At 45.0% G+C, this 18,687-nt stretch overlaps 1 protein-coding gene across 1 annotated transcript in view; it reads left to right on the top strand.

The window, feature by feature from the left end:
- Positions 1–14,485, top strand: part of LOC138952968 (uncharacterized) — a 35,128-nt gene extending 20,643 nt beyond the window's left edge. Inside the window, exons 10-22 of the mRNA XM_070324731.1 lie at positions 79–157; positions 952–1,070; positions 1,635–1,727; positions 2,173–2,269; positions 2,652–2,760; positions 2,968–3,005; positions 3,840–3,949; positions 4,790–4,859; positions 6,052–6,107; positions 6,869–7,023; positions 7,349–7,410; positions 7,922–7,957; positions 8,339–14,485. Of these exons, the coding sequence (XP_070180832.1) occupies positions 79–157; positions 952–1,070; positions 1,635–1,727; positions 2,173–2,269; positions 2,652–2,760; positions 2,968–3,005; positions 3,840–3,949; positions 4,790–4,859; positions 6,052–6,107; positions 6,869–7,023; positions 7,349–7,410; positions 7,922–7,957; positions 8,339–13,942 (6,628 nt within the window). The 3' untranslated portion in view covers positions 13,943–14,485. The remainder of the gene's footprint in view (positions 1–78; positions 158–951; positions 1,071–1,634; positions 1,728–2,172; positions 2,270–2,651; positions 2,761–2,967; positions 3,006–3,839; positions 3,950–4,789; positions 4,860–6,051; positions 6,108–6,868; positions 7,024–7,348; positions 7,411–7,921; positions 7,958–8,338) is intronic.
- The last annotated feature ends 4,202 nt before the right edge of the window (positions 14,486–18,687 follow it).

Below are 18,687 nucleotides of genomic sequence, written 5' to 3'. Positions count from 1 at the left end.
CTCTGCTTGTTCCTCAGTGTGTGTGTCTCTGTTTCGCGCCTTCAGTTTTCATGCACAGTAAACTCCAATGTGTTTCAGGAAATATATTTTCTCCATGTACTGGTCCACCATGACACTCACCACCATTGGGGAACGACCATGGCCCGCCACCGATGTGGTGAGTTGCCCTTCTTTCTGTGTTACTTTCATCAATTATCGTGCTCTCAGGCACACTTTAGAATTTCCGGTGTCATAATAAACACATTCACACTGTTTATCGTGCCTTCGTACAATTTTGATGAAAAGATTGGCCTGAAATGGGACTGGGTGGCCGAGTGGTAACGCACTTGCGCTCGGAAGCGAGAGGTTGCGAGTTCGACCCTGGGTCAGGGCGTTAGCAATTTTCTCCCCCCTTTCCTAACCTAGGTGGTGGGTTCAAGTGCTAGTCTTTCGGATGAGACGAAAAACCGAGGTCCCTTCGTGTACACTACATTGGGGTGTGCACGTTAAAGATCCCACGATTAACAAAAGGGTCTTTCCTGGCAAAATTGTAGGCATAGATAAAAATGTCCACCAAAATACCCGTGTGACTTGGAATAATAGGCCGTGAAAAGTAGGATATGCGCCGAAATGGCTGCGATCTGCTGGCCGATGTGAATGCGTGATGTATTGTGTAAAAAAATTCCATCTCACACGGCATAAATAAATCCCTGCGCCTTGAATATGTGCGCGATATGAATTGCATAAAATAAAAAAATAAAAATAAAAATAAAAAAATAAATCCCTGCGTTTAGAACTGTACCCACGGAATACGCGCGATATAAGCCTCATATTGATTGATTGATTGAAATGAATCCTCATTTTTTTGCTGCTTTCGTGATGACTGATTGTATTGCTCAAAACTGTTCATTACAACCACGCATTCTGTATTCTCAAACATTAGCTTCGGTTTTTTCTTTTCAAAATCTTCAGGAATACATTTTCACGGGTCTGACGTTCCTCATCGGCGTTTTCGTCTTTGCTGCCGTGGTGGGCAACGTTGGTGACGTCATCAGCAACATGAATGCAGCACGGCACGACTTCCAGGCCAGGTCAGATACATACAAAGCTGCTTGAATAAGTTAGCAAATTTGATTGTACTGTCCTGAAATAAAGGTACTTTACAGGAAATACATGCTAAAGAGTTTTGATCAAAACGTGAAAGAGTAAGTGAAGCTCTGTGGTATGTGTATGCGATGATCATAAAGGGGTAGGCCTACAACAGACAGCAGACATGTTGTTTTCACAACTTAAACTTGGCATGCATTGCTTGTTTGGATGGTGGCCTTTGTCAGTTCGTGAAAGGTATCTCGGGAGAAATATAAAATGGAAAGGCGGCTGGTGGTTGCTGGTGTGGATGCCGTTCTCAGAATACAAAGAAAAACGAGTTCAAAGAATGCACCCCGGGGAACACTTGTGTGTCACAAATAACGAAAGAACGTCTTTACGCTATTGGCAATAACGTGTCGCCTGGTCCATGTTCAGTATGATGTATAAGTGTTCTCATGGAAAAAGCTAGGTGCCTGACAATTTCTCTGAATGTGTAAGCACCTTACCATGTTCTTATTTCTTCGAGTGTCGGTCGTCTGAACAGGATCTCTTCTTGGCTTTTGCAGAATGGATCAGATCAAGTTCTACCTGAACCATCGTAACGTGCCCGAACACCTGCAGGACCAGATCAAGAGATGGGCAGAGTACACCTGGGCAAGGTAGGCTTTATTGTTGAATTCGCCCAGCTAAAGTTCCATCGACCGAATGCGTGTAGCTATAAGAGAGACAGTGGTAGAACATTTCTATAGAAATATATATATCGGTTCTAAAAGTTGCAAACTGTCAGTCCTATCCGAAGACAATCTTAATTCCTCAAGAAAAATTTGATTATACATGTACTGTACAAGTTTCAAAGAGGCAAAGTAAGTGGTTGAATTAAAAACAAAAAACAGCCTTTAAAGTTAGTTAAGTAGAACCTTATCCAAAGATGAACAGGCCTACGTCAAAATTGAAAAACCATCGAACCAGTTCGAGTTCAAACACAAATTGAATTACACACAATAATGCGATCATTATCAGTGTCGAAAAAGTGCCACGGTGTGCATCAAAACCAGCAAACATTTTCCGGTAACTCGATCTTCATTTGCTCCTGTATCTGTACAGAACGAAGGCCATTGACGAACACAGCATGCTGCAGTTGCTGCCCAGTCGGCTGAGGACGGAGGTGGCTATCCACGTCCATCTGCAGACCCTCAAAAAGGTATGTCATAAGTCCGCAAAAAGGAAACCTTCGCCCTGCTCCAAGATCATGATTTCAAACCACGAGTAGCGGTAGCTCGTATTTTGTTTGAAACTAAAGGGGAGATTTCGATACAGCTAGGTTGTGTTATCTGTTTCGCGTGGAAATGATCTTAATATATAAGTGCGCCAGTTCATTGCTCGGTTAACTGCTTGGCATTCATGCCAGGACGAGCGTAATCAAACACGCCAAGGATCGGATGCAAATGTTTGTACTGCAGGCAACTGCACACAATAACTGAGACGTCGTCTGTTCTGCAGTACATCACTTCTTCGCTTTCACGGATTGCAGTTGGTGAGAAAACGGACCGTATGTAATAATTGTATACTTTCTATGTGAACAGGTGCGGATCTTCGAGCAGTGCGAGGAGGGATTGCTCAGAGAGCTGGTTCTCAAGCTGAAACCTTCGATCTTCTCCCCGGGAGAGTACATCTGCAGGATTGGAGAAATAGGTAAGAGCACATAGAGGAATGCACGCACGCACGCACGCACGCACGCACGAACACGCACGCACATACAGACGCATACTGTATTGTAGTAGGTGAAGAAAGATAAACGAGGAACTACGGGTGCTGTTATTATTCTTGTATTGTTTGAAATTTGACAAGTTTCATTAAGGTACTGAAAGGATCTCTTCAATACATATTTCTCTGTTTCAGGTCGGGAAATGTACATCATCGACCATGGAAAAGTAGAGGTAAGCAACTTAGTATTTTGTGTAGTTGAGTTTATTTTTATTTTTTTTTAATTTTTTTTATCTCAGTGCAGCTCGTAAGTCATCATTTACAAGCTATAATTGACTTTAGGTGTCTTATCGTTTTAATCTTTTATTAACGATATTCGTGATAAATGTCGTCAATAATCATCAGTTCACGAAATACAGCATTCTCCGTAATCGTCGAACACATTACTTAGTACTTTTCTGTTAACAGTGCAGTTCCGACCCAGTGCAATGGTCTATTTCAGAGTCACATGCAAGATGTTTCAGTGTCACATGCGAGATGAATGATAGCTCAGTAAAGTCTACTAAACATGTGATCTGTAGACCTGTGTATTTGTGTAACAAACTCTGTAATGTGTGTTTGTGTGAAATATTCTATCACGTGGTTTGTGTGATAGATTGCATTATGTGATGTGTATGTTTTTATGTGATGTGTGTGTTTGTGTGACAGACTCTATCAAGTGATGTTTGTGTAACCGATTCTACTAGTTATGTGTCGTGTGTTTGTGTAACCGATTCTCTTAGTTATGTGATGTCTATGTATGTGTAACCGATTCTGTTATGTGATCTGTGTGTTTATGTGACAAATTCTATTTTGGGCATGATGAGTATGTTTGTAAGACAGTGATGTGTGTGTTTGTGGGACAGACTCTATAATGTGATGTATTGGTTTATGTGACCGATTCTATGGTGGAAAGTGTGTGTTCGATTCTATGATGTGACGTGTGTGTTTGTGTGATAGTCTGTTTAATGTAATGTATGTGTTTGTGTGACAGAATCGATTACGTGATTTGTATGTTTGTGTGACAGATCCTATTTCCTGACCGCCAGACGGGCCAGATGAAGCAGGTAGCCATCATGAAGCCAGGAAATTACTTCGGCGAGATCTCGCTCCTCAAGCTGGATGATGGACAGAACAAGTGAGTTCCAAAGTCATTGTCCTTGTTTGTCTAGCGAGTGTCTCATTTGTCTATCTTCGGCGTTGTAATATCCGAGGCAATACGTAAATGCCTTCTTTGGAATGATTGCACACTTTCTTGGTGTAATTGTTTTTATTTTTACAGAGTTGGGTTTCAACTAAAAACTAAATCAAACATAGCCCACATTTCCGAGGCTTGTATCAAGTAAATCAGATAATCAGATCATATTTCTGATCTGTGATCAGCATCATTATTTCACATACCTCGTTTTTCTGCACGTGCACAGTGTGATCGAGACGGCTGATGACGCTTTAACTCCTACATGATTTGTAGGTTATGTTTGACGGCTTCATTTGTTTTGGCTCGATGGTGAGCGATCTCTTTACATAGTATTTCTGGTGTAACTAATTTCGGCTGTCTTGTTATACAAGACTAGTTTCGAAATAATCATGCAGACCAGCGATATTATCTGATTCACTTAACAAAGCCTCGGAAACTTGGGCTTTGTTTGATTCAGTTTGTTTGACACACACACACACACACACACACACACACACACACACACACACACACACACACACACACTCACACACACACACACACACGCACACGCGCGCATAAATGCATGCAAGTCCATATTTTACCTTGTATATACTTATGTTACCCCTCAGTCGAACTGGCTGTGACCGGCTGACACACACCAACTGACCGACCGACTGACTGACGAGGATAGCTTGACAGACTACAAAATATCTAATCACACGATTAAAATTTTGCTCTTGTGGTGTTCACTTTTTATTGCGTTGGCTTAGTGTTGCGGTTTCTGATTATGTAACACAGACGCACCGCGGATGTCCGCTCCATTGGATTCTCTGAGCTGCTATGTCTTTCTAGAAGGGATCTATTGTCGGTAAGTGAGGTCTCCGGTACGCTATCATCATCATCATCATCATCATCATCATCATCATCATCATCATCATCATCATCATCATCATCATCATCATCATCATCAACTTTGTCAAACCCAACAACAACAACAACACCAACAACAACAACAACAACATCAAACAACAACAACAACATCAAACACTTGACGGTTGCAGTTGGAGATATTGTGTCTCCGTGCATAGCTATTTTTGTGTCGGTTTTTATGTGTCTTTGCTGTTTTTTGTCGTCTTCTGCCACCGCCTCAATTTCAGGATTATTTCACGCTGTTTTGTGTTCACTGATCATAAGGTGTAAATTAAAACAAGAAGAGCAAACGCTCGATCGAGTCACTTTCGCAGTTCTGAATATTATATGAGGCATCAGATGGACAGGAAGAAATTGCTATTCACAACACAATGAGTCACGTTCACATAAAATTTGAGCCCGGTCACTTTTATAGTTTCCGAGAAAAGCCCAACGTTAAGTTGTGTGTTGCCGAACAGAAAAGGCTAGTTATCTCCCTTGTTTTTCTGATAACGTTCGTAAAAGGCTACAGATGTAAATACTTTGATGTAAAGAATAATCCTACAAAGTTTCAATCACATCCGATGAACTTTGTCAAAGATATAAAATGTCTAATTTTTCCTTTGACGCTGACCTGTGACCTTGAAAAAGGTCAAAGGTCAACGAAACCATCGTTAAAGTGTAGAGGTCATTGGAGGTCACGACTAAACAAAATATGAGCCCGATCGCTTTGATAGTTTCCGAGAAAAGATATAAAATGTCTAATTTTTCCTTTGACGCTGACCTGTGACCTTGAAAAAGGTCAAAGGTCAACGAAACCATCGTTAAAGTGTAGAGGTCATTGGAGGTCACGACTAAACAAAATATGAGCCCGATCGCTTTGATAGTTTCCGAGAAAAGTCCAACGTTAAGGTGGTGTCTACGGACCGGCCGGCCGGACGGCCGGCCGGACAGACTAACACTGACCGATTACATAGAGTCACTTTTTCTCAAGTGACTCAAAAATTATAAACCTACAGCAACAAGTAAACGTTGATAACATGTGCCCGAGACTGTCATTCTTTTTAGTATGAGCGTCTAGAAAATAAAAACCCAGCAGGTTCTTCTTGTTTCAGGTTCTCAGTAATAAAATGAACTTTTCTTCGTAACAGGCTCTCATGGAATACCCTGAGGCTAAGAAGATTCTGGAAGCTCAAGCACGGCAGAGGTAATTTCTGTCATACTCAATCGATATGCCCCAATTCTGCCTCTGGGTTTGAGTTTTTGGGGAGGAGATCGAGAACCTCCTCGCATTATATGGAGTTTTTTTTTCCGTGTGCACGTTTTCGTACGTTTATTTCTTCTGTCTGTCTTATTTGCCTGTCAATTGTTTTGTTTGTTTGTCGGCATGCAGTCTTTTATTTCTATGTCTGTTTCTTGGTCTGACTCTGTCCGTTTCTTCATCCCCCCCCCCCCCTTCTCTCTTTCTCTCTCAATTTGTTTCTCTTTCCTTTTCACCCTCTCTCCCTCGCCCCCCCCCCCCCTCTTTTTTTGCAACTCCAGATTCTCACCCACAGGTCATGTAACATTTGAAAGAATATCATGCAAACAGCTAGAAACTTCCTTTTTTTAGGGGGGAAACGTTCAAAAAAATTAATATAGAAAACGGCATTCGGTCGGGCTTCTTCATCCCCTCACAGACAGCAACGACTGAATAGTTATGCACTCATATTTTCTTCCCAAAACTTTGACGACTCAACGAACACTTCAGAGCTTAATTTTTTCGATCAGTATTTTTATTTACAAAAGGGCGGCAGGGGGGGTTCCTTTCCCAAACAAATGTTCTTGCCAAATCAGTTGATGACTTAAAGACCCTCAGTTACAAAGTGCAAACAAAATCCAAAAGATGAGCTGAAGAAAGAATCTCGATAAACTGAAGCGCTGCAGACGAACGACGTATTCACCTGACACTGAGTAGTAATATTGCAGAATGCAACAGACCAAGTGGACATCCAGCGAGCCCAGACCAGCAGAGGAGACAGCCAGTGGTGTTCGTGCATCAGGGCCTGGTCGCCGCTCCGCTAGGTCCATTTTCGCTGAAGTCATGAAGCAGGAAGGATTCTCTAAGCTACTCTCCAGCAAAGGTGCTTTGCTTAAAAAAATTTTAAAATACAAAAAGTTTTGTTTTGTACAGTCCTAACATACGAGAGTAAAGAACAGTGACAGGAAAACTGCTTATAAACGCGTTCTACTGTCTATAAGTGCATTCACAAAGTATCGATTGAAACAGACTGACTACAAAACAGGCACAGGCAGTGTAAAGCAAAGTCATTATAGTCGAGAAACGTCTGTAATTCTCCATAGAAAATATTAAAATAATGCTAAATCGTTCCACGTCTAGAAGGTACATGCTTTAATGTTCAAATGCAAATGTTCAGGCTGTTTGTAATTCCTTCCTATCTTTTTCAGCAAATCAGGAACTAACCGAAATGAGGGAGATACTCGGAGAACTGAAGGATATCAAGAGCCATGTTCGTGTGCTATTTTCAACTCTTTATAAGTTTATCGTACCCATGAATGTGGCCTTTTGATGTGAAAGACTGTGTTTTGGGGCAATACTTTGGACAGTTAGCACGCACAACAAACCTTGATCAGTGCTTTCTTCTAAATGTGGTATAATGTTCTGAGACGCACAGAGACACGGTGATAGACAGACACACTGTCAGACAGACAGACAGACAGAAAAACACATGGGCGCGCACACACACACACACACACAACACAACACAACACCACACCACAACAACAACACAACAACACAACACAACACCACACCACACCACACACACACACACACATCTCTTGACAATCACAAACACATATTGGTAGGTAACGTTACATGACAATAAAGTGCATTGTATTGTATTGAGTTGTATTGTACTGTTCTATGTTGTATTGTATTGTAAAAAAAAACCATATGACTATCAACAGAGAAATAAGAACGTGTTGCTTTGTGTTCATTTTTTGTGTATCTGATTCCAGCTTTCGGAGACAACAGTAAAGCAGTTAGCGAAACAGGCAAGTACGCAGCGTGAATTTTCAATTATTTAGACTTACATTTTGAGGAGAATGTTTTTCTTTTTGAAAGTCTGCGACCCTTCCAACAACAGGTGAAACATAGGGCCACCCGATGTTCTGTCGATCCTTACATATTTTAAGAAATATAAAGTTACAACATTCCGCAGACTTAAAAGCCTAAAATATAAAAAGACAATTCTTTCTGAGAACATTGCCGAGATCGAATCCTGCTTTTTATAATGCCTAACTTCTTAAAAGAATAGGCTTGATCATATACATCGTAAGGAAAGCATAATGTGCTCTTTTTTATTTATTCATTAATTCACCCATCTATATTACCCCCTGAACGATTGTAACCCATCCATGCCGCGTTGCGTGCAGTGCCAGTCAGTGGAACAACAGCTTGAGGAGAAGGAGAGGGAGCTGAAGGAGACGCGGTCTCAGCTGTTGTTGATGACGTCAGTGCCGTCTACCATGCCCTCGAACCTGACCCTCGTCTCCACCTGCAGCCTGAGCACCGACCTCATCGCCCGCTCCGAAAGCACGTTCAGCTCCGTCATCCCCGGCTCCGAGAGCACGTTCAGCTCCCTCATCCCCTGTTCCGAGAGCACGTTCAGCTCCGTCAGCACCGCCCAGCAGATATCCGCTTCTCAGTCCGGGATATCAGAGCCCGTCAAGCCCAGGCGCCCTTTCAACGCCGTCATGGTCCTGCCGCCATACGACCCGAAAGTCGTGGCCGCGCACAGGCGGAGGCGTCTCTCGCCCTGCCCCCGCGCTCGGCAGTCAGTGGAAGAAGATCGCCCTCAGCTCGACAGCTACACGTCCGCTGGCGGCGAGCTTTTCCAGGACGCCAGCGCCGCGCTGAACCCGTCCCTGGGTGATGGAGGAGGGGACGAACCGGCCGTGACTAAAGACGAGCCTGAGAAAGACCAGGGGGAGGAGGATATGAAACCCGCCACAATCATCCGCTCGGAATCCACCAGCGGCTGCAATCTCTATAGCTCCCCGGTCCACTCAGCCACCACCCATCGCACCCCCAGTGCTGACAGCAACTCCAGCTTCGAGATCATCAACTTGTCTTCTGTGGAGTCCTCTTCGGAGCAACGCACTCCAACACGTGGAGGCGGGAGATCAGGCGGAGAGAGTCCATCAGATTCGTCCGAATCGGCCAAGAGCCGTGGCGCCTCTGCCTCCTCGTCGTATTCAAGCGCAACAGAGACGAGCTCCAGTAGCTCCACCAGCAGTAGTGGCGGTAGAGGAAACGGCCCCAAGCCGGCCAAGCCCAAGCCCAAGTACAAGAAACGAGAGAGCCAGGGAAGTGACACTCAATCAGCAGGTGACAGTTTGGACCCTGGGAATGCCCCGAAGAAAGGCGGACAAAACGAATCTCAGGAAACTGAAACTCAACTAGGAACCGGTGAAGAGAAACCAGGGTTAAATACGCTCACAAGCAGTGAATGGTCCTCTCTTGGAAGCGATTCATACTACCCGGAGTCTGTAGTGTGTTCCAGCGCAACAAAATCAGACTCAAAGCAACGAGGACCTGCAAAACCAAGCGCACGCGCGCAGCCAGACCAGCAAATGGTGTCACAAAATGAAACTGCAGTTGTCAGAGACAAAAGGGTCAGTCCGTCTGAACGTCGCTCGTTTAAATACTCGAAAGAAGGCTCGTCTTGTGAGCAGAGTCCCACTTTCACTAGCAGTCCACCACAACGGCGGGGCCCTTGGGACGACACGGCGATGCTGGGAGCTGCAGGAATCTCTCCAAAGCTGATAGCGTATCTGGGAGCAGAGTCTGAGGATCGAAGCAGCGATTTCAGTCGTAGTGATGAAGATGACTGCAGGCTTCTCCCAGCCACGCGGGTCCACAGTGACTTTCATAAAAGCGTAATCAAGGAGCCCTCTCCAAAAGCTGTCACCTGCAGGAAGATCGACGACAAGCAGCTGTCCATCTTGCTGGCCAAACGTCGAGAGGTCAACGACTCTCCAGACTACATTGTTGAAAGCGTCAGAAAAACTGACCCTACTTGCAATGTTGGCACTGGCAGATTGTCAGATGTCGACCATAGCCATTCTGTTCACTCTGTAATAGAATCCCCAGATCAACCGAATGAAAAGAACCCAGAACTTGAACTTAAGAGTCCAGAAAACGAAAGCTGTGATGGCGAACATCCGGCTTCAGAAAGGATAGGCACATGTAATTCTGAGAAAACCACAGAGTATGAACACTTCTTGGTTTCGTACGGTAGAAAATCGCGCTATTCGAAAGTGGAATTTTCGCTCACAAAGCCTGCATGTTCAATCGTTGACTCAGTAAAAGGCGAGCTGTCTGTCACAGAGTGTACCATCACGGAGCACATTCAGGATAAAGATGCAGAAGACTCTGCATCAGTGTCCACAGAACAGGCTGACCCGAGCACAACTGTGCCGGAATGTCAGGATGACGAAAGCCTGGGCTCAACGGAGAGGCAAAACGCAGCTCAGGACGATGGTGATCAAGTCGGTGACGGGAAAGATTCAACGAAAACACCATCGATGGGGCTTTGTTCGAGTGAAGAGCACGAAAAGAAATATCCAGTGTCCATTCTGAAGAAACCCAAAAGTGACTCGCAGGCTGACCGTAGCACACAAGAAACAAGCCTTGATCAGCCTACCCCAGACAAAACTTCGTTTTGCGTGGAAGGTTCAGCAACGGCAGTAACTCCTGAAGATGGCAATGAAAAGGTTCTGCAAGCACACGATGCCAACCTTTGTTCCGAAAAAGATTCATCTCCGTTAGACATTTGTGTTTCATCAAAAGATGTTCTAGGGGCCCTGTCAGATCCTAACTCTCTGATGAAAGACTCTGAAAGCGAACTTTCTGCTGTTGAGTATGATTCGTCGTGCATGACGGGAGACTTAAAGTTGTTAGCTACCAAGAAATGCAAACGAAGCCGAAATCGAGTTGTGGAGCTTCAGCTAGGCTTGTTCCCACTTAGTCTCAGGAACGAAGCGATTCAGAAACCACCAGTGGTTGTGGCTGATACCGGACTCACAGCTGTCGCTGACGAGATAGACACGACTACATTTCAGCAGGATGAAACACAGGCCAGACCTTTACAGGACGCTGTGCACCTGGTGTCCGAGGCTGACAACGATGATGATGGCTTATTGGTGCTTCGCCGCAAATACTCTGCTTCACGATTTCGAAGATTGAGCATTGATAGACCGCCAGAGGTCACTGACAGTACTCCAGCTGATTCGAATTCCCTGCCCTCCAAACTGTCATCCGCGATAGAAAAGTCTTGCACATCTGACACGGACACTTTGGCAATGATCCCTATAGGCGTGCCCAGTCCTATTAGGAAACACAGCGAAAAGCTAGGTTCACTGATAGCTTCGTTTGATTCCCCCAAGAAGACATACATACGGGAAGATTTTCTCATCAGTAGCCCAAAGAACACCACCGTTCCGAGCACTCGTACTGAAACTCCAGCATCCGAAGAGGTTGCCAAGGTAGACAGAACCTGTCAATCTCCCAGTGAAGACGGTCTGAAAACGTCACCGCCCAACTCGCCTGCATTAAAAAAGAAAGTCACCCCGAAGGAAGACGGCAGAGAGAGCAGTTCATCCATGGGGTCTACCCCCACCAACAGTCCTCCTCAGACGCGCAAAACTTTGAGGCGCAGGAGCCTCACAAAACGCCTTTCGAATCCATACGGTAATAAGGAAAGTTCTAGCCCAGAAAAGAACAAAACAGCACCCTCAAAGAAGGACTGCTCCCCTCCAAGGGAAAACCAAGAGAGCAAACCCGAAAATGAAGCAGCTTTTCAAGAACCACCGGGAGAGGGTCCTCCTTTTCCGTCAGAGAAAAAGGCTCTGATGGCAGTCGTGACACCAGTATCAGCCGGCCCCGAGGGAGAAAATCCACAGGATACCCCGAGTAAAAAAGAAAACTTATCTTCCCAAACGGACGTTGATTCCTGCTCAGCGCTCGTTGCGGAGTTTGACCCGTTGTGTGACGCAAATCCTGTCAACGCCAAGGGCAGCTATGGCTCATGTGAAGAACAGCGGGTCGATGGCGAGGCACCAGATGTTGATGGCCAGGCTTCTACTGAGACCATGTCTTTCAAAGACAAAATTCAGCAAGCAGCAAGTCGCTTGAGAACATGCGAGGCCTCGGACAAAGAAAGCAGCTCCAATTTAGAAAGTAGCGAATCATACCCCACCAATCCTTCCCACCCGGACAACAATTTGAATGCCTCTGTGCTCGCAAGCGACGATTCTGGCAGTACTGTAATGGGCGTCTCGCCCTTACTGATGTGCCACGCCGCTGACCAGGCCGGCAAAATGGTGGAGAACCTTCCAAGGCCCGACAGCCCGTCAGCCTTGCTTCAAACCACCCAGGCCTCCGCTGGTAACGCTGAAAACCTTTTCGACCTCTACGGAGCAGATGAAGCTGATTTTTCAATCAGCAGCGAGTTGAAAAACAGCAGCAATTCGATGTACCGGCCTGAGAGTATTGAACCTGATTGCTGTTGCAGTGAACCACCTTCCACGAGTACGAGCGTCGTGCATATGAACACTGTGCATAACACGCTGAATGGTATGCAGAGTGACCGCGACCACCTGCAGATCAGTGTGCGGAACAGCGCTGAGCAGTTGCAAGAGGACTTCGTTCGTGACCTCTTGCATCTCGACGACCTAGTCTACCCCGCACACCAGCGGGTGGAGAACATCACGACTCGTCGCACCCGTACAAGCCCAATCAGCCACCAGGTACAATTCTGTACAGACAGCACGTCTAGCAACACACGCACGAGCCCAATCAGTCACCAGGAACACTTCCGTGCGGATAGCACAACTCGTCACTCAAACGCAAGCCCAATCAACTTCCAGGAACACGTCTATACGGACACCACTGATCGTCAAAGCCGCACAAGCCCAATAAGCCACCGTGAATTGCTCTGTAGGGACAGCACGGCTCGACACATCCGCACAAGCCCACTCAGCCACCGGGAACTGTTCTCTGCGGACAGCACGACAAGTCGATCCCGTATAAGCCCCATCGGCCACCAGGAACAATTCCGTGCGGACAGCACGGCTCATCAAACCCACACGAGCCCTTTCAGCAACGATGAACTATTCCGTGAGGACAGCAGGGCTCGTCGAACCAACACAAGCCCTTTCAGAAACGATGAACTGGTCTGTGCTGACAGCAGGGCTCGTCGAACCCACACAAGCCCTATCAGCAACGATGAAGTGGTCCGTGCGGATAGCACAGCTCGTCGAACCCACAAGAGCCCTATCAGCAACGATGTACAGTTCCGTGCGGACAGCACGGCTCGCCACACACACACAGGCCTTACCGACCACCAGGAACTGATCCGTGCTGACAGCACGTCTCATCACACCCACACAAGCCCTATTAACCACCAGGAACACTTCAGTACGGGCAGCACAGCTCGTCAGACCCGCACAAGCCCTACTAACCACCAGGAACTGTTCTCTGCGGGCAACACGGCTCGTGACATTCACTCAAGCCCAACCCACTACCGAGAACGGGTTCAAGCAGACACTACAGCTCGTATCACCGACACAAGCCCAGGCAACCACCAGGAACACTTCCGTACTGCCAGTGCGACGAGCCTCATCCGCACAAACCCAGCCAACCCCCGGGAACTGATCCGTACGGTTAGCACGGACGTTGAGGTCGTACGTTCTTCCACTACATTGCACAGCCTTGCTGACGTGGACACAGAAGAGGACCCCCGCATGTTGGATCGCATCGTGGGCAGCGCCATGGTGGAGGCCTTGCAGCTCAACGCCAATCTGCTGGACTCGGTAGGGGCCCCTACCACCAACGACGCATTGGAGGCTGCGCAGGCTGTGGGGTCCCTGATCCTCCTGGCCGACTACGGAGTCGAGGATGATGATGAGGGTGCTCTGTCGGACATTAGTAACTGTAATAATCACTCCGACAACTCCGATCTGGAAGATTTGTGATGGAAGGGTCCACTGTGATATCCGTTTTTCACATGAAATCTTTACTTTTCTGAGGGTATAAGAACACTGCCGAAAAACTGTAGGCCTTGGTTGGGCGGAAATAATCTGAAGAAAAAAATAATTAAAAACCAGAACTAGTAATTTATTACAGAATCGTTTTGCAGTTTACACCTGCAGCTTCACCTGCATTTATCTAATATGAGCCAATGCAAAAATTGTAAGATTCCGCGTGCCAGGTGCATTGTTAAATTGAAATAAGTATTGAATTTAAATGATAGTTTACGTCAAAACCAACTCTCCAGCAACGTCACTGATCTCACATGTGTGTTTCTGTGTGCCTGTGCGCGCGTATGTCTCTGTGTGTGTATTTTGACAGAAAGAATTATCTGCTCGCTTTCATGGTTTTCTGTACATTTGGAAGAGCAATCAACTGGATTCTTATAAATGTAAATTCTTATGCTTGATCGTTTCAAGTTACCGAAGTATGTTTTTACAGCATCAAACTTCAAGAATGCAATAATAAAATATCATCAGGAAGAGAGAGAGAGAGAGTGTGTGTGTGTGTGTGTGTGTGTGTGTGTGTGTGTGTGTGTGTGTGTGTGTGTGTGTGCAGGGTCCAAAAGAGCAAAAATTTGGTTTCAGCTATGCTGCTGCTCTGTGTGTGTGTGTGTGTGTGTGTGTGGGTGTGTGTGTTGAATAGTTGAGCTAAGCACAAACCACAAATAACTGGATTTCATATTCTGCAAATATAGCAATCGTAAGTAAGTTGCTGGATCTAAACCTTCGTCTGGTCAGCCTCTGAGTCTCCCATGGTATGTGTAGTAACATCTCAATAAATGTGGCCATGCAACTTTTACCAAAACGGCACTATTCTGTACATGTGACGTGTACTAGTAAATTAGTAGGGTTTGGGACTTAGCGCATCGCATGGTGGCCGCCATTATTATTAGTCTCGGCTTTCCTATTTGTTGGGGGAACTTTTAAAGGCACAGTACGCCTCCCGGCGTAAACCATCACAGATACTGTCAGGCTTTTACACACAGTACAAACACCCTTTCGTTTAAACACTCACCGCTTGAGAACATCCCAGGTGCCCTACGTAAAGAGCGAGCAATTTTCAAAGAATTTATTTTCGTGGACCGTCTGATCGGCGAATCAGGCGCCTCGTTTTGGCGCTGAACTAACTTTTAAAATCTGGATTCTTCTTCTTCTTCTGCGTTCGATTAAAATCTGGATAATAAATTGACAGCTTGTTACACAAAGATTCTTAAATCATAAAAGAATTCTTTTTTCAAGACAAGATCAGTACAATTCGAAGTTTTAAAAGTTTGAAAAAAGAAAAGCCCGGAAACGTGTCACGCAAACCGTCATTCTCGTAGCAGACGACGGTTGTGCCAAGCGCCCGTTCCTCTGAACAGTCAACTAGCTTCCACCGCTCTAGTTCGCTTGAATCGCAGCCGTTTGTTGCGTTTAGATTCAGAGGTACACAATAACGTGCTATTGCAGATAAGCTTACAGCGAGTCGCATTGAAATCACAAACTGACGACTACATTGTGAAAAGAGGAAACTGGATCACACGGGTTCGCGATGGCTCAGGGGTAAGATAAACCACGCAAAAATAAATTCTTTGAAAATTGCTCGCTCTTTACGGAGGGCACCTAGGATGTTCAAAAGCGGTGAGTGTTTAAATGAAAAGGTGTTTGTACTGTGTGTAAAAGCCTGACAGTATCTGTGATGGTTTACGGGAGGCCTACTGTGCCTTTAAAGATATATATATGTGTAGGCATCTGTGAGATAGTTGTGGGAAGCTCCTAGCTCACGCCGTCGATCCAAATATTCTTAGTACGCCCCCCCTAACTTCCTGTTCGTCGCTGCGATGCCTCAGTTGGTATGTCTATGAAAATTTAAATAAAAGGTATCTTAACAAAGTTAGGATGTTTACTTTTTAGTCGCATCTACTCGTCGAAGGTTATATCTAAGCCCTGACTGTTTTATAATGTCAACTTTACGTCTGATTGAAGAGCAAATAAACCGTATGTGCATCAAAGTTGTGTTTTCCGACGAATATTCCACTTAAAACATAAAATATGGACAAACGAAGCTTCATGTGGTTCTACAGCTAGTATACATTCATTCTGTGTTCAATTGTGTTTCGATTGGCTTAATTTGATTACCACACTCTGGGCACAACTCCAAACAAACACCCGCAGTTTTCATGGGTGTTGACGTCATCAAAGGCTCCGTTGTGACCTTATTCTTGAGCAACATCCAAAAAACTGTCTAAAGTCACTGCTGACAGCTCCATCTGTACACAAAAAGCTCCGTACCGATAAATAACTAATTCAGGAAAATATAGACAAACCTGGCTAAATCAGTGGTGTGTGTGTGTATGTGTGTGTGTGTGTGTGTGTGTGTGTGTGTGTGTGAGTAGACTGAGGTTACACACATCGTCTCAGTCAGTCAGTAGATAGTAAAAATAGTGGTCGAAGTTTGCGGATCATGAAAAATGCGAGATTCAGTTAAATACTGTAAGCTCGCATTTTTCATGATCTGCGAACTTCGACCTATATTGTTACTATCGACTGTGACTCGCTGTGTAACCTCTACTTATATAAATATGTATTTATGTTGAAGTTCGACACGAAGTGCCCTTTTCTTAGGGAGTTGGTTGGTTGGTTGGTTTTTGGGTTTTAATGTCCCTTCAGCAGATGCTAGCTGCTATTCGAGACCGATGCAGTTATTTTCTTTTTCACTTCACGTGGCAAGTTCTACGTTTCAGACTATTTACATTCAGATCTATCACTGTAAAAGAAGGTTCTAAAAATTAATCACTATCACTTCTGGTACTTCAAATCTTGTAAAAAATCTTGATCTCTTTTAAAAAGTTAAAAATCTTGTCCGGGGGAACATCTCGGAATAAAACCTTCAGCGTTTCCGCATTGTAGTGTTTGTCTCAAAATTCTTGAACGTCTACACATTTGGTGAGGACATGTTCTAATGTCCATGGTTCGTCGCATCCAAAACAATATGGTGGGTCTTCACCTTTCAGCAGATAAGAATGTGTGATGTGACTGTGCCCAATGAGTAAGCGACAGAGAACTGTCTCTTCTTTTCTGTTGAGGCGACATTGGGGTAGGTTCTCCGACAGCTTGTCGTCCCATTCGCTCTGCCATAGGTGCTTTATGTACATGTTGGTGCGAGTTCTGAAATCTGAATACCCCCCGCGGGTTAGGGGGAAGAATTTACCCGATGCTCCCCAGCATGACGGATTCTGTTTCTCTTTTTATCCTTGTTAAGTGTTTCTTGTATAGAATATAGTCCATTTTTGTAAAGATTTTAGTCAAGCAGTATGTAAGAAATGTTAAGTCCTTTGTACTGGAAACTTGCATTCTCCCAGTAAGGTAATACATTGTACTACGTTGCAAGCCCCTGGAGCAAATTTTTGATTAGTGCTTTTGTGAACAAGAAATAATTGACAAGTGGCTCTATCTATCCCATCTCCCCCCTTTCCCCGTCGCGTTATAACCTTCGTGGTTGAAAACGACGTTAAACACCAAATAAAGAAAGAAAGAAAAGAATGAAATCTGAATGCTTTGTGTGTTTGTCAGTGATGATTGTTTCTCTGGCTTATTTAGCCGCTTGATCAGCTGCAGAGTTGCCTCTAATTCCAACATGGGATGGCACCCATGCAAACACAATCCTTTTGCCTTCTTCAATCAGAGATGCATGTAGCTCTTGGATTTCGACCAACAGTGAGTGATCTAGCTGAATTCCCTTCACGGCGGTAAGAGCCGATGGGGAATCCGACAGAATCAGGAAGTCTTTCTTTTTTGACTGATACACCTGTTTCAGAGCTAGCTGTAAAGCTTTCAACTCTGCAGAGAATACAGAACTGTCATCCGGAAGACGGGCCGAAAAGGCCCTATCGAGTTTAGGACCTGCGACAGAGGCTGATGGCACTTTACTTTCAGCTTTGGACCCATCAGTGTATATTCGTTGGTGGGAAGGAAATTCGGTACAGAACTGGCTAAAACACTGTTTAAAATTCAAATCATTCGTCTCTGACTTCTTTAACCATGTCAGATCTAGTCGAACAACTGGATCTGGTAATGTCCATGGTGGTGTTTTTGTCCATCTATTTTCACTAACATGATCGAGTTTTATCTCAGACTCGGCCAGATGTGGCTGAATCCGAGAAGACAGAGGTGCTCGATCATTTGGGTGACTTTAAAAAAATTCAGAGCATTGTGGTTGAAATACGCATTGGTAGACTGGATTTGTAGGCATAGCTTTCAGTTTCAACACATAATTAATTTAGGGTGAGTTTCAGGCGTCGCAGCCTCAGAGAGGGTTCTTTGGCCTCAACATATAAGGACTATACTGGAGACGTCCTGAAAGCTCCCAGACAAAGACGTATACCCTGGTGGTGTATTGTGTCTAATAGCCTTAGGTTGGATTTTGCGGCTCCATCATAGACGACACAACCATAGTCCAACTTGGATCGGATTAAAGCACGGCCGGTAAAGTCTGAGTAGGACTTTGCGGTCAGCACCCCAGTCCGTATGAGCGACCACTTTCAATACATCCAGAGCTTTCAGACATGATGTCCTCAGATACTGGATATGTTTAAGGAATGTTAGTCGACGGTCAAAGATCAGTCCTAGGGATTTAAATTCTTCAACGACCTTGACAGGATTACCGTTCAGGACAAAAGAGGGTTTGGCATGACTCTTCTTAGGGAGTT

Source organism: Littorina saxatilis, linkage group LG17, assembly GCF_037325665.1.
Source record: "Littorina saxatilis isolate snail1 linkage group LG17, US_GU_Lsax_2.0, whole genome shotgun sequence".
Taxonomy (NCBI): Eukaryota; Metazoa; Mollusca; class Gastropoda; order Littorinimorpha; family Littorinidae; genus Littorina; species Littorina saxatilis.
Note: the sequence above shows the minus strand (reverse complement) of the source record. Positions and strands in the feature narration are given on the sequence as shown.